Genomic DNA, 15,619 nt, shown 5'->3' on the forward strand with positions numbered 1-15,619 from the left:
ACACTAGGCTCCAAAACCTTTGATTAGTCTTAATTTTCTAACCTCTGTGTACTCCAACTTGTCTGTTCATCTTAATTGCTAAGAGTAAGCAATTCAATTTGTGGCCTTGATTCACTTGCCTGATCTATTACTGACTCTTGACTCATTCAGTCAGCCCACTGTATTAGTTCCTTTTGTCCACCTTTCTTTTCATTGACTATACTTTCATCCCATTAACTTTTATGTTTGTCCTGTTTTCCTCTCGGGTCATTCTTTCCTTAAACTGACCTGTCTGTCCGATTGCTCTGTCTGTCTCACCGCCTCTCGATAGCTTTCTCAGCCATAACCTGGTTGGCTGATGTGCCTCTGCCCTTCCCCTAACAGTCAAGCCTCGCATCGACCGAACCCACCTCAAACAGACCACCATCAAGGCTGGACGCAATGTTAAGTTAGACATCAATGTGGAGGGCGAGCCGGCACCCACTATCCAATGGATCTTCCAGCAGAAAGAGGTAAGGATTGAGGCTCACATAGAAAGAGGAGCTGAAAATATCCTTTCTTCATCATCATCACCATCATTATCACTACTGCCTTTACTAAATCATGCATGTAAAAAGAAAACTTAAAGGTGTCCTCATCATCATCATCATCATCACCAGCATCATCACCAGCATCATAGCACTGTAAGGTTGCCCATAAAATGAAGAGCAGACTGTGAGAAATAGACCTGAATCTATCCTCTGCTCTTCATCCTCCTCACAATCAGAGTCACTGATTAAGGCTGCTTGTGAAATGAAGAGTCAGAAGTATGGTTTTCATCATCACCACCATTGGCATGAAATCACCATCAGAATGAAATGTACAATATCAGGAATGGTCATTGCTATCATCCTCACATGCATCATTTTTATTTTATCCTCATCATCAGCAGCAGCATCAATATCTCAAAGCAATGAGGGATGTAAGCAATGCAAGCAATTGATCATCATTTTTTTATCAGTTTGCACAGAATCAAAAAAAATGTTGGTAGCTACATGACTTGCAAAAACTCAAGACTCATCTAACAAGGAATGCCAAAAATTGCTTCTAAATCCCATCTGATAACAGCCTTGCATTAATGAGGCTGCCTTGTCCGGTATCATCATTCCCTCATTTGAAGTGTAATGGTATAGTGGGTTAGAGGGTTAGAGGGTCAAGCCATGGAAGTGAAGTCAGGGCGAGGCAGTTCAAACCCCAGTGCCGCCCAATGATGTCAGGAAGGGCATCATGTTGTAAACCCAGACCCACAACCTCAAAGCTACGACCTCAAATGAACATGAGCAAAAGTGGTCAAGATATAGATCAATATTTACTCATTTACACTTGCTATGTTGCCATGAATACCAACCTTTCCTGGGCATCACGAACTGTTCTGATTCATTTACGAGACCATGTTAGGGGCAGCGAGTAGCGGGCTTTTTTTATTATTGTTTCCTTTTTTTTGTGCCCTTGAGCTGTCTCCTTTGTTGTAAAAGAAAAAAAAACAGCATTAATCATCATCATCGCCACTCACTACCATCATCAGCAAATCTCAACGCTCTTCACCACCACTATCAATCCTTCAGCAGCACTACCACCATCACCAAAACCCACCACTCACCACCATCATTTACCACCACTATCCCTCACTCACCATCATCACTATCCACCCCTCATCACAATCATCACTCTTACAGGTTCAGGAAAACATCCACCATCACCATTTACCACTATCTCCTCCATCACCACCACCCCCACCCATCCCTCACCACCATCGTCACCACCACTACTCTTGCAGGTGACGGAGACGAACGTGGAGATCATCAACGTGGACTACAACACCAAGTTCAACATCACCGACGCCAAGAGGAAGCAGAGCGGGACTTACAAGATCATCGCCACCAACCAGCATGGCAAGGACGAGGCCGAGGTGGAGATCGTCATCCTGGGTAAGTATTATGTTGAGGATTTGCTTTATCTTCTTCATAGTCCGACACAAATACGGAGTCAGTTTGGGTGGGGCACAAACCTCTTCACAGCGCTGCCACATCTCCCCCAACACACCACTCTCTCCCTCATATGTCATCTACATGCTATTTGAAATTTGGCAGCTCTGTAGCCAGGGAGCTCCCCAAGCAGGCCCCACCCAATCTGTCTTCATAGCTGTGTTGGACTATAGTCATCTTTGGTGGTTCCTTACACACTTTTCCTTACTCACCTTCATCACAGCCCTCCTTACACTCCCTCTCTCCCACAGCTGGCCCTGGGAAGCCCAAGGGTCCCCTCAAGGTGTCCAATGTCACCAAGAAGGGCTGCAAGCTGAAGTGGGAGAAGCCCGATGATGATGGTGGCCTGCCCATTAAGGAGTACCTGGTGGAGAAGCAGGACCCCATCACCGGCCGCTGGGTCCCTGTTGGCAGAACTAAGGTGGGTGTAGGAGCGGTCCAGTTTTGTTTGTGGTGCCCAGATTAGGAGAATGAGGAAATGAGGGAGCTCCTTTTAGTAGAACCATGGGGGGCTTGTTTGTGGTGCCCAGATTAGGAGAATGAGGAAATGAGGGAGCTCCTTTTAGTAGAACCATGGGGGGCTTGTTTGTGGTGCCCAGATTAGGAGAATGAGGGAGCTCCTTTTAGTAGAACCATGGGGGGCTTGTTTGTGGTGCCCAGATTAGGAGAATGAGGAAATGAGGGGAGCTCCTTTTAGTAGAACCATGGGGGGCTTGTTTGTGGTGCCCAGATTAGGAGAATGAGGAAATGAGGGAGCTCCTTTTAGTATGACCATGGGGAGTACAGAAGAGATCCAGGGCATAGGAATGATTATGTTGTTATTTAGTGGTGTAGTGGATTAAGCAGAAGAAACAAAGTGGTAGGTGGAAAGAATTAGGAGATATTCTTTTTCTGCATATTTTTCCTACATATCTTCTTCAAAATAAGGATATGCAGCAGTAGGTACGAGAGTAGGGAAAAAAGGTATAACAGGAACATGATAAATAGGAAAGGTAAAGAAAAAAAGTGTAGTTTATCAGTAGGGGAACTTTGGTGATACATAGTGAAGTAGCAGGTTATAGAAAACAGCAGGATCACAAAGGAATTTTCAAGAATAATTTAAAAGAGAAAAAAAGCAGCAGGGAGAGGAGGATGAGGGAGACAAATAGAAGCAGCAGCACTAGAATAAGACAGGAAAACTATAATAGACTCTCCCTATCACCAGGACACCGACATGGATGTCCCTGGGCTGCAGGAGGGCAAGGAGTACATGTTCCGTGTGAAGGCCGTCAACGATGAGGGCGAGTCCGAGCCTCTGGAGACTGACCACGCCGTCCTGGCCAAGGATCCCTTCAGTAAGCTTTTCCTCTTGTTCCTTACCATCATTTTTAAGGTCTTTCTGTATTATATTTATATTTACCTTGTTCAAGATATATTTTGTTCTCTTTCTCTTCTTTTGCTTGATGTTCTCCTCTCCTCTATGTGTTTGGTTTATCTTCCTTATATCTTTTTAACCTTTTCCATGCCTTTACTACACTTATCCCTCAGCACTGCCATACCTTAAGTCTCACTCCTCAGCATGGCATAACTATACCCTCACTCCTCTCTCCTTGCACAGCTGTCCCAGGCAAGCCCAGCGTCCCTGACATTGTTGACTGGGACGTGGACCGAGTGGACCTCAAGTGGGAGGCCCCCAAAGACAATGGTGGCGCCCCCATCACCAAGTACATCATTGAGAAGAAGGAACGCTACGGCACCTGGGAGACCATCCATGAATCTGAGGTGAGTTGGTGAATTTAAGGTCATGTTAGTAGGGTTGTTCTACTGGGCTATCTTTGTGCAGTGCTCTTAGAAGTTGTGGATGTGAGGAGGCAATGTTACATGGGATTATTTTAACCCGGTAGCAGCGAGGACCATGTTTCTTAAAGGTCCCTCTAAGTGAGAAAAATAAGAAAAAATCACCTCTCACACAAACCATTTCATAATATATATCGAAGCATTTGTGATCAGTTTATGCATCATCTATTTTGGGGGGTTTATATTTTAGTTATCTTTCAGAGGCTAAGATAAAAGTGTATAGATTGAAATAGTCATCCTTCAGAGCCTGAGAAAGAAACACTAATCATTCAGTGGCTAAGACAGGGGCAGTTATTCTTCAGGGCCAAAAAAGTAGATAGAAGCAGTCATCTTTTAAATCCTAAGAAGTAAATAGAGGCAGTCATCCTTCAGAGCCTAAGATAAAAGTAGAAATAGTCAGCCATCACCAGAGCCCCTCATGACCCCTCACCTCCTCACAGGGCCCCAAGACAGAGTGCCGAGTGCCTGGCCTGAAGGAGGGCAACACTTACCAGTTCCGTGTGGTGGCTGTCAACAAGGCTGGTCCCGGCGAGCCCTCAGACTCCACCAACCCACATGTTGCCAAGGCCAGATTCCGTAAGTACTGGACAAGGGGAGGAGGAGGAGGAAGGGGGCAATTCCTGAGGGTTAAATAATTACCACAAAGTTATGTATTCAGTGGAGCCAAGTAAAAAAATGTTCCTTGTTCAATTAACTTACCCCCAACACCACCTTTTCTCTTCCCCAGTCAAGCCTCATATCAACCGAGACAAACTGAAGAAGATCACTGTTCGTGCCTCCAAGAAGGTGCACCTCGAGGTTGACGTCAAGGGTGAACCTCCTCCAGAAATCACATGGACTCTCAAGAACAAGAAGGTGAGTGGGTGGTGGCAATGCTGGGGTGACTGTGGGTGTGAGTGGAACTTTCAAATGGTTTCATGGCTTGCCAAGTTTATATATTGCATGCAGATTTAGATTAAAGCTCATGAAACATCTGCAGACTCTTAAAAGGGAAAAGGGATGATGAGATTATATTTTATGTTTTGGTTTTTGAGATAAGAATCTGGTCGGATAAGATTGGCTTCATTAAAAGATGAAAACCATTGCATTCTGGATCTCATTTTTTAATAATCGGGTCAAGATGTCTGTAGCTGAATAAACAGATGTGTAGAACTGATGATGTGTAGATGACTAATGACCAGGAGCTACTTAAAGCTTTTTTTCATCATCCTGTTCTCCTCATTCCTCAGGTGGAGACGAGTGCCAACTATGTGGTGCAGAACGAGGACTACCTCACCAAGTTCACCCTCAATGACTGTGAGCGGCGCCACACTGGCATCTACAAGATCCACGCCAAGAATGACTCAGGCTCTGACGAGGCTGACCTGGAGATTGTGGTGCTGGGTGAGTCTCCTTTCCTGGACATTTGTGGCTACTGGCTTGTGTCATACCAGTGCAATTGTTTTATTCATTTTCAAACTTTTATTTTCATGGATATGCAGTTTTCTGGAGATAGTTGTGAGCAAGAATTGGTGAGATGATAATCTTAAAAGTAGGAAGACAAAGCAGACAAAACTATAATAAAAAACTTACCTTTAAAACTTCTATCTGTTCTCTTTTTTTGTTTGATAAATGCAATCCTGTTATTAGTCTTTTTCAACCTTTTTCATAAATTTTTTCTTTGACAGACCGCCCAGCCAGACCCCAGGGCCCCTTGGAGGTGTCTGATGTCCACAAGGAAGGCTGCAAACTCAAGTGGGAGAAGCCCAAGGATGACGGTGGCCTGCCCATCGATGGCTACGTGGTGGAGAAGATGGACGTCACCACAGGTACTGGTTAAGCTCTCAAGTGGAGCTCTAAAGAGGAGTACATAATGGAGTAAGAATTGCTTGTACAACAAACTCTGTGATTGAAAAACTGGCACTTCAACTCTCTAGCAATCTGTTAATAATGAAGGGTTTAAAAGGAACTCCCAAGTAGCTATGAGATAAATAATTATTGTTTTACCTCAGGCCGCTGGGTGCCATGTGGCCGCACTGATGGAGACACACCAGAGCTGGAGGTGACAGGCCTGGAGCCAGGACACAAGTATGAGTTCCGTGTGAAGGCCCACAATGATGAGGGAGAGTCTGACCCACTTGAAGGTGACCGCGCCATCCTTGCCAAGGATCCCTTCGGTAAGTCTACCACCTTATCAAAAATGTTTCATTTTTCTTTGGTTTGTTTCCCAGTTTTTCCACATTGGTAAGGTGACAAAAGTCCTTGCCATTAGTACTGGTGGCCCCAAAAGTGCATTATTTGTAACAATTATTGATGTTCAAGGACTGCTGCATCATCTTAGAATAATACATCACCTCCACACAGAGTATGTAACCGATAGGTAAGCCACTACTTTTCATTAATCTCACATGCCCTGCCTTACAGACAAACCAGGGCCTCCTGGATTGCCTGAGATTGCTGACTTTGATGAGAACTCAGTGAAGCTCAAGTGGGACCCGCCCATCAGGGACGGTGGTGCCCCCATCACCGGCTACGTCCTGGAAATGAAACCCAAGGATGGCGATGTGAGTGTCGTTTCATATAGGACTTCTGCTGTTTTAATATAACTTGCCTTATGACCTTTTGCTCTAAATTTGCTCACAGTCTTTGAGTATACCCTGATATTGTTAATGCTTAACTTTCTGACATTATACTTTTTTTAGGCTCCAAATCTCTGACGTAGCCACTAATAACCACATGGCTCATGCACTCTATCCCTGACAATGTTTGTCTGAAGTCCTCTCATGTTCCTAATTTTCTCTGGTGCAGAAATTTGAGGAGGTTGGCAAGGTCAGGGGTAACACCTGTGAGGGCACCATCCCAGGCCTGAAGGAGGGTGAGAAGTATGAGTTCCGTATCAGGGCCGTCAACAAGGCTGGCGTCGGCGAGCCATCAGACTCAACCCTCCCTCACACTGCCCGCGCTCGCTTCCGTGAGTAACCTTTACACAAACATGTGCCTTTTCTTTACCTCTTTCTGTGATATCTTTAGCTATAGGCCTCTCCTGCCAGTGGAGAGTGGGTGGCACAGGGGCATAAGCTGTGACTTGTGATTCAATAGTGAGGGATTTTACTATCAGCCAGGCACTCCTCATCAGAACCAGTGTCTTCCTGTAACTCTGGGATGGCTGTATCCTCGCCAGTTTTGTCCAGCTGGGAAGAAAGAACTACTATTTTCCTTCTTGATAAGCAGTAATTCTTATTGATAGCCCTCAGTGATATCCCATATGCCTCATTTAGTGTTTTTTGTCTCCATGATCGTGTTCACCAGTCAGTGGCCCCCATTCTACTCATGACTATCTTTTATCCCCTTCCTACCTCAGCAATCAACCCATCTCTGTATCCCTCTTCCTGCCTTACCTATCTATCTATCTACGTTCATAGTTTATCTTACCATACCTAATTACCAATCACCCCTCTTATCCTGCTTCCTGACCCTCTTATCGATTCATTTATGACCATACCTAATTACCCATCACCTTCCCCTTTTTTGTAACTTGCACATTCTCCTACCCATCACCTTCCTCTTCATTAACCTACAAAATCTCCCTCACAGGTAAGCCGCGCATTGACCGCACAAATGTCAAGGATGTGATCATCAAGGTGGGGCAACAGCACCTGTATGATATCGACGTCATTGGTGAGCCCAAGCCCACCAACGAATGGACCATTGAGGGCAAGGTGAGTGTAAGTGGTGGAAGTAATGAGGGTATAGAGTACACAGATGGATTGTGGTTACCGGAGTGAGGGGCAATGGAAGTTATCAAGGTTTAGGGTAGATGGCTTGTTAGTGGTGTGCAGGGCAATAAGAGTGGTGAGGTAGGGTAGATGGCTTGTGGTTAGTGGGGTTTGGGGCAATAGGAGTGATGAGGGTACAGAACAGATGGCTTATGGTTAGTAGGATGAGGGGTAACGGAAGTGATGAGGGTAGGCATAGATTCTGTATGGTCAGTAGGTTGAGGGGGCTTTGGAAGGGATACATGTACAGAGTAGATGGCTCGTAGTTAGTGGGTGTGAGTGTAAGATGACAGGATGGAAGTTGGAGGGTGGAGGGACATGTTGTCAGTCTAAGCAGTTAATAGTGTTGTGAATCATAAGAGGACTTTGGAGGAAGTGGTTAGTGAGTCGCTTCTTAGCAGAGTCTCTTGAATAGAAAATTCTTCTGGAAAAGTGGCCTACTAGGTGTGTAATTAGCAATGAAAGAATGGCTTGTAAGGAAACAGCATTGGTAAATCATTAAAAAAGTTGGAAGGGTTAGTTATCGGTTTTATGAAAGACAGTTGAAAAAGTGATGCATGCTTGCCAGGGATATATGAATAAGAGATATTATGAGAATGAACACTATATATTGGGACCAAAAATGTTTCACTATATACTTGTGTACGCATATGTAAAAGTGATGACAAAAGGACAGAAATAACAAATAAGCACAGGGTCTAACAAAATTGTGAGACTTGCTCGACAACACCGAACATGAAACTGAACTGTGTACTCATGCAGGAAGGAGGAAATGACAAGACATGAAAGACATTATGAAGATGGAAAATAGACATAAAATAAAGACATGATAAAATGACATGCCTACTGCCATTAATGTGATCTATTTCAGGCAGTTTCTTTAACATCACAAGGCTCTTTCATTTCATCATTATTTCACTATTATATTATTTTTTTTTTTTTCAAATTTTTGCAATTATATTTTGGGGGGGCAGCCAATATATTACTATTGCCATATATACTTGCAACTACTAATGCAACTTGACTTATTTTAGTTCTGGATAGGTTTTTTGCTTGCTAACAATCCTTTTCATTTTAAAAACTGCAAATGGAGACATTTTCATCCATTTTTTCCTTCTAATCTTTTTTTTTTTTTTTTCGGCATACAAAGCTGCCATATTTTTGCATTCATCCCCCAGCCCCTAGTTTTCCCATTGTCCCATTGTTTTGTCCTTTAGTTTGTACACGTTTGTTTTGTTTGTTCTGTTTGGTGTTTATTTGTACCATAGCACCATAGTGTTACCCTGTCCCTTGTGGTTGGGGAGTGGAGAGAAGAGCAGAAGGAAGGGGAAGGGGATAGGGAACCAGCAGTATTGATGGTGGAAGCAGGAGAGCCAGCAGCAGAGAAACAAGTAAAAAGGAGCTGCAGAGGGCTGAGTGGGGTGCATGTGCTCTTTTCCCTATCCTGTGTTATGATGTGTTAGATGTGCTGTGTTGATCTGTGCTGTGATTTCCTCATACCCTGTATGCACACCCTTCAAACCCCATGGAATGTATAGGTTCATTCTGTGTTCCCATAAGCATGATGATCATAACCACATGAATCCAGACCATTATAGTCTTTTTTTGTGCATATTGCCACAACACAAAGTTTTGATATCCTTTTGGGTAAGAGTTGGCCAAAACGAGAGTTTAAGGAAAGTCAAATAGATTTGTTCCAAACCACTGGCTCAAGGGCCTCACGTCTCTCACGAATCACCAGGTTTTATTGCCATTCATTTTCCTTATCTACAGACCTATCAGCATTCTTATGTGCACTGAGTGTATGTAGAGCTGTGGTGATGGAATATGAAACTCCATTGTAGTGTCTCATCACCCCACTGCCAGTTAGTACAGTCGTATGTCTGATCACACAACTTTGCCTCAGCTCTGACTTTGGCCATATCCCAGTCAAGAGGGAGTTGAAGCTTTGGATTGTAGCTGAGCACATGATCATTATATACTTTTAATAACAGCACTTGATGCTTTGGATTCAAAAGTTTATGATCATCACTGACTTATTTTCAGCTGATAACCATCTCACTGCTTACACACAGCCCCATCACACCCAAGAGGTGGGCAAGGGTGACGGGTGGGCCATGGAGAAGATGTTGGTCTGGTGGTAGTTTGTGGTTATGTGGGCATCTATTTTACTAACAGGGAACAACGCATGTGTCTTGTGGTGTGGTCCTCCAGGGAAATAAAACACTGAATCTGATTGACTGACAGTCTGTGCAGGCAAGCAAAGTCTAGCAATGATTTGCTGAGATAAACATTTATTCAGCCAGTCAAGCAGCTTGCTTCCCTGCCAGGCCTACACCTCCATATAGGTTTCAGGCAGCCTTTGATTAGTTGATTTATGAGGCTAACATCTCAGTTACTTGACAAGAATCAGCAAATGAAAAGCTGGCCTGAAATCCAACGTACCCACAGCAGTCATAAGTCAATCACACGTGTTTACTTCCCTGCATGGCCTCCCAATGTGCATCAGTGGCTCAGGAACAAAAACTGATGAAATTTTAGCATAAAAAAAGTGAAACACTGAATTCCACGGTTACTAATGTAGAGGCTTGAGTAAAGCCTTCAAGGAAATAGCTGTGAGATGACATGATAGTATGTCATATTATACACTTAATTGCAAGTGAAGATGAATTAGCATCACAGTTTCAAATGAGTCAACAAAGTTCATATGAAGTAGTGAGCAGAGACATTGCCACACAAGCCTTTCACCTCAGCTGAAAAAGGGCAAAAACCAGGAAGGTTGAAGAGATCACACATGCTTTCATTGATACCTAGTTTATTTTTTTCTTACCATTGTTAAATGACCCCCACAATAAAATATAAAAAACAATTTTATGAATGTGATGTACAACTTTTCGAACAACACCATTGTAGGTGACTTGGTTCCATGTGAGAAACAATTTGAATTTAAAGACATATAAAAGTGCCATATAAATGAGTACTCATTTATAATTATAAAGGAATGAATATAATGCATTTATTTTGCTTTCTATTGTGCATTATCTTTTTGTTCATGTGCAAGAGCACACCTCACACATACAGCCCAGGCTGAACACAGAGCCAGGTGTGTGTATGAATGAGGCTGTGAGGCAGGCACATGACTCCTCACCTGTGCCTGAGGGGCGTGGGAGGTAACTCACCTGTCCTACACATTCATTAGCTCTGGCAATTAATGCTTGTGATGGGCAGGTGAAGCTATGCCTCCAGTAATACTTGACCCAAACACAAAGCAAGGTAGCAAAAATATCACATCTATTTTTCTGCTTCATGAAGTTGAAGAGAAATATGAAGTTTACCATCATTATCTTTAGGTTAATATACAGAACTGACTTTTCCACTTCTTTTGAATGGTTTTCTGCACACATCAGATATATATTCTCCATAAAAACAAACATTCCCAAAATGGGTGACTTGCTTTGTGGATCATTTGGTCTTCTATTTTGCAGAATTCTGGTACATCTTACTAATGCATGATTTCTCTCTCTTCCCCTTTCCCTCCTCCTTTCCCACTGGCTCCACCTACATCCCGTGCTGGTGGTGTGGGAAACGCCACTGGGCTGTGTCACTCCTGCTACTGCTGCTGCTGGCCCGTCACCTGCTGCGCCTCACTGCTGGTTCCTTCTCCTCTTCCACATGGGACACAAACATGGTCTTTCCTTCACTTTTGTTGCCTTTCTCCAACTTCCCTTTCTTATCTATCTATCTTATTTCTTTTCCCTCTTGAATTGCTTGTTCTTGTACTCTCGTCCTCTCCACTTTCCTTCCTCCCTCTCACTTTTCCCACAACACATGAAACACCACCACAACACGCAAAACACAGAACGCCAAGGTCCTCCTTTCTTTCGAGCAGGAAGTCATTGCAACAGACACACTCCGAGTGGACTCCACAGGCAACAACACCAAGATACTCATCCTCAAGGCACGCAGGAACATGACCGGCAAGTATGTGCTCAAGGCCAAGAACGCTCACGGCGAGGACTCCGTCACAATCGACGTCACTGTCCTGGGTATGTATCTTATGTGTGTGTGTGTGTGTGTGTGTGTGTGTGTGTGTGTATACCTGTGTGTGGAGGTGTCACTCCCTTCTGTTTATTATATTTGTCTGCATCTGATATTCACTCCTGATCTGTTTATAAAATGCCTCATGCCTATGCCTTTTCACATACTTTTTTTCACATTTGTCTTAGGCCATCTGGTATCTACCTTTCTTTCAATATTTATTTAGTGCTCACACTTTATTCAACATGGTTTACATTTTATTCAGTTTCTTATTGCATTGATCCTCACACCCATCCACACACCTGCAGGTCCCCCCAGCAAGCCTGAGGGACCCCTGGAGGTGAGCGATGTCAAGGCCAATGGGTGCAAGCTCAAGTGGGACAAACCAGAAGATGATGGTGGCCTCCCTGTTGACCACTATGAGGTGAGTGGGTGATCTAAGGATACTGAAGCTCTCACTGTACCTCCACAATGCCTGTCACTCACTACATGTCACCCCACCACTGTCACCTGAACTGTGGGTTAGCTGACACCACTGCCACACCCCTGACACACCTGCATTCATATCATCTTGTTCCTTTAATCTTGAACTTTCCACATGGAGAATATTTGAACATTTCTTTTACATCCTATCGAGTCTAGCTATAGGAATGACACTGACCCTGAATATTGTCTTCCTCCCACAGATTGAGAAACTGGACCCCCTGACTGGCCAGTGGATGCCGTGTGGCGAGTCCAAGACGCCAGAGTTTGATGTGACAGGTCTGCAGGAAGGCAAGAAGTACAAGTTCAGGGTGAAGGCTGTCAACCCCGAGGGAGAGTCTGAACCCCTGGAGGCTGACAAGGCTATCATCGCCAAGAATCCCTTCGGTAAGTCCCTGATGATGAGGAGGAGGAGAAGGGAGAAAGGGAGGGATGTTGCGAGGGGGAAGGAGGGAAAAAAGAAGAAAGGAGGGTGGGAGAAAAAAAGGAAGGAAGGAGGGAGGGAGGAGGGAAGAAGAAAAGGCTAAAAATAAGGAAGGAAGGAAGGACGAGGAGGAGGAGGAGGAGGAGGAGTAAAATCATGTTAAGAAATACCTAAAACCATCCTTAACTTACCCTCCAAGACACACTACTCAGGTTAAGGGAACCATCTTATTTTTACGTCAGACTTAGAAAATAACAAAAACTTTATCATTCGGAGCCATCAATCAATTCCTTGTTCCCCTCCACCCTCAGACCCGCCATCAAAGCCAGGAAAGCCCAAGGCAACCAACTGGGACAAGGACTTTGTGGAGCTGGAGTGGGCCAAGCCAAAGGATGACGGAGGTGCTGAGATCACCGAGTACATCATTGAGAAGCGTGATGTGGTGAGTAGAGAAAGAGAAAGACAGAGAGACAGCAATGAGAGTTCACATCCTTGAATATTGGCACCAAACAGCATCCTCTCTTCCTCCTCCTGTAACAATTCTTCTCCTCTCTCAAACAGACTGGCCGTGGCTGGGCTCCCTGTGGCTTTGGGCCTGGTAACCGCACCTCAATCAAAATCACAGACGTTGAGCCGAATCACGAGTACCAGTTCCGCGTCGTCGCTAAGAACAAGGCTGGTCCCTCTGAGCCCTCAGATGCCTCAGAATCTGTCATCTGCAAACCAAGATTCTGTGAGTGACCTTTTTTATTTTGTAATAGTAGTAGTAGTGGTAGTTGCAGTAGTAGCAGTGGTAATAGTTGTAGCAGCAGTAGTAGCAATAATAGTAGCAGTACATAGTAGTATCAGTAGGACTGTCATATGCAAGCCAATATTCTGCGAGTTGCTTATTTTTTGTAGTAGTGCATGATTAGTAGTAGTTCAAAGTGGCAGTAGTTCTCCTCTAAATATTTTACTCCCCTTCTCCTTCACAGTGGCTCCACGCATTGACCGCAAGAATCTTGGACGCAAGACTGTGCGCTCCAGCATGACCTTCAAGAATGAGATCAAGGTTGAGGGTGAGCCTGACCCCAAGGTGACATGGTCCATCGAGAGCAAGCCAGTGAAGAATGACCGCATCACCATCCAGAGTGAGGAGCACCTGACCACCTTCCTCCTCCGCAAGGCCAAGCGCTCCGACACTGGCGTCTACAAGATAGTCGCCAAGAATGACTCGGGCACTGACGAGGCAGAGATGGAGCTGATCGTCATTGGTAAGCAAAGGAGCTTTTGCCGAGATTAAGCGTCCTTGACTTACTGATTTAACTAAAAATGCAGCAGGAGTGAGAGCCAAGTTTTCTAAGTTTACATTCACATACTTACCTTATTCCTTTCTGTCATTCATACATGAAATATGAAACCAAAACTGTTCATTCAAAGACACAGCTCATATGATACACCAGACATTCCTACTCACGTCTCTTCCTCTTCCTCCTTCCACAGACAAGCCCAGCAAGCCCAAGGGTCCTCTGAAGGTTTCTGATGTCACTGCTGAGTCTGTAAAGCTCAAGTGGGAGCCACCAGAGGATGATGGTGGCGAGCCTGTTGACCATTACGTGGTGGAAAGGATGGACCTGGATACTGGCCGTTGGGTGCCAGTTACTGAGTCCAAGGTGGGTGGCTGTGAGGCTGACACCACTGTAATTTGTATCTACTTAATTTTCTTGTTTTGTGTGTCTGACTTTTTTGTTTTATTTACTGAAATATGTGAAAGTTTCATGTTTCTGTATTTTCTTTTATTTTAGCTTTATATGCCAGTTCTTTGTATTTAATGTGTTGTAATGCTGTTTTTCAATGTTAGATATTTTAAATCAGGGTTAAGATTACTCAGTGTGCAAGGAAAGGTATATGGCAGGGCTTCAGACAATAGGATGATGAAAATAACCAATAAGTCTGTATGGGACAATCAAGGGTTTTTAGGAAAGGGAGGGAAAGGTACAGAGCAGTCATTGGTGGCAGGCCTATTGGCAAATGATGTGGTGTTGTTGGCAGAAAGTGAGAGGACTGTGGATGAATTTCAGAGGATGTATAAAGAGGAGAAAGTTGAGAGATAATATTGGTAAGAGTAAGGCCATGGTATTTAAGAGGACAAGAGAGCAGACTTATGATTTTTTCAAAGCCATACAGAGTTAGGGAAGAGAGCATGATAGTATAAGTTCCGGTTGGGGAAACAGAGGATGGAGAAAGTGACTGAATATATGTTACTACAGGACAGATTTATATAAGCAGGAGAGCATGGCAGGAGAGGTGAGGGAAGAGCAGCAAAGATCAAACAGGGAAGAGGTGCATTGAAGAGCTGTGAAAGGATGGGGTGTGAGCATGGAGGTAAAGAAGAGTATAAAAAATAGTATTATCCTCCCAGCTTTGTCATATGCATCAGAGACGTGGATATGTAATGCAGCACAGCAATCACAAATAAGTTCAGGATGGAATGGAAAAAGTAATGAAAGCCTGATTTGGTATGAGGGTAACAGGAAAGAGAGAAGATTGTGGAGCAGCTGAATGGGTGAAGTAATATACTCTGAGATAGTTTGGACATAGGATGACTGTGATGAGAGTTTATAGGGGCAAGATTGAGGGAAAGGGGGTCAGGGGAAGACTGCAAGTGACACGGATCAGTTAAGTGAATGAGTGCCATGGAGCAGAGCAGGTAGGTAAGTGATTGAGTGTGCTTAGGAGTGCCATAACAGGGAAAGATGGAGATGCTTCTGCCATGGTCATCCCCCCCTTGAGGGAAGTTCAGGTGAGGGAGCAAGATGTCAGAAATAGGTTAATCAGTAGTTATTTTTAAGATATGTGTCCATGCTTCTTATGTCTTCCTGTTGCTGCAGACTCCTGAGGCTGAGGTGCCTGGCCTGATCGAGGGCAAGGACTACATGTTCCGTGTGAGGGCCGTCAATTCCGAGGGCGAGTCTGAGCCACTGGAGACTGACACTTCCACCAAGGCCAAGAACCCATATGGTGAGATTATGAGAGAGAGAGAGAGAGAGAGAGAGAGAGAGAGAGAGAGAGAGATTTCAATAAATTTAGATACATTTTTG

The 15,619-nt window shown here is 44.2% G+C and overlaps 1 protein-coding gene across 1 annotated transcript in view; it reads left to right on the top strand.

The window, feature by feature from the left end:
- Positions 1 to 15,619, top strand: part of LOC126983825 (twitchin-like) — a 194,813-nt gene that overhangs the window by 143,676 nt on the left and 35,518 nt on the right. Inside the window, exons 55-75 of the mRNA XM_050836955.1 lie at positions 364 to 491; positions 1,796 to 1,946; positions 2,255 to 2,424; positions 3,208 to 3,337; positions 3,601 to 3,764; positions 4,280 to 4,415; positions 4,567 to 4,694; positions 5,069 to 5,222; positions 5,507 to 5,647; positions 5,831 to 5,995; positions 6,243 to 6,382; positions 6,627 to 6,789; positions 7,413 to 7,537; positions 11,454 to 11,640; positions 11,941 to 12,056; positions 12,319 to 12,502; positions 12,851 to 12,981; positions 13,101 to 13,272; positions 13,514 to 13,792; positions 14,022 to 14,191; positions 15,410 to 15,539. Coding sequence (XP_050692912.1) covers positions 364 to 491; positions 1,796 to 1,946; positions 2,255 to 2,424; positions 3,208 to 3,337; positions 3,601 to 3,764; positions 4,280 to 4,415; positions 4,567 to 4,694; positions 5,069 to 5,222; positions 5,507 to 5,647; positions 5,831 to 5,995; positions 6,243 to 6,382; positions 6,627 to 6,789; positions 7,413 to 7,537; positions 11,454 to 11,640; positions 11,941 to 12,056; positions 12,319 to 12,502; positions 12,851 to 12,981; positions 13,101 to 13,272; positions 13,514 to 13,792; positions 14,022 to 14,191; positions 15,410 to 15,539 — 3,264 coding nt within the window. The remainder of the gene's footprint in view (positions 1 to 363; positions 492 to 1,795; positions 1,947 to 2,254; positions 2,425 to 3,207; positions 3,338 to 3,600; positions 3,765 to 4,279; positions 4,416 to 4,566; positions 4,695 to 5,068; positions 5,223 to 5,506; positions 5,648 to 5,830; positions 5,996 to 6,242; positions 6,383 to 6,626; positions 6,790 to 7,412; positions 7,538 to 11,453; positions 11,641 to 11,940; positions 12,057 to 12,318; positions 12,503 to 12,850; positions 12,982 to 13,100; positions 13,273 to 13,513; positions 13,793 to 14,021; positions 14,192 to 15,409; positions 15,540 to 15,619) is intronic.

The sequence above is a fragment of the Eriocheir sinensis genome, chromosome 55, assembly GCF_024679095.1.
Source record: "Eriocheir sinensis breed Jianghai 21 chromosome 55, ASM2467909v1, whole genome shotgun sequence".
NCBI classification, from domain to species: domain Eukaryota; kingdom Metazoa; phylum Arthropoda; class Malacostraca; order Decapoda; family Varunidae; genus Eriocheir; species Eriocheir sinensis.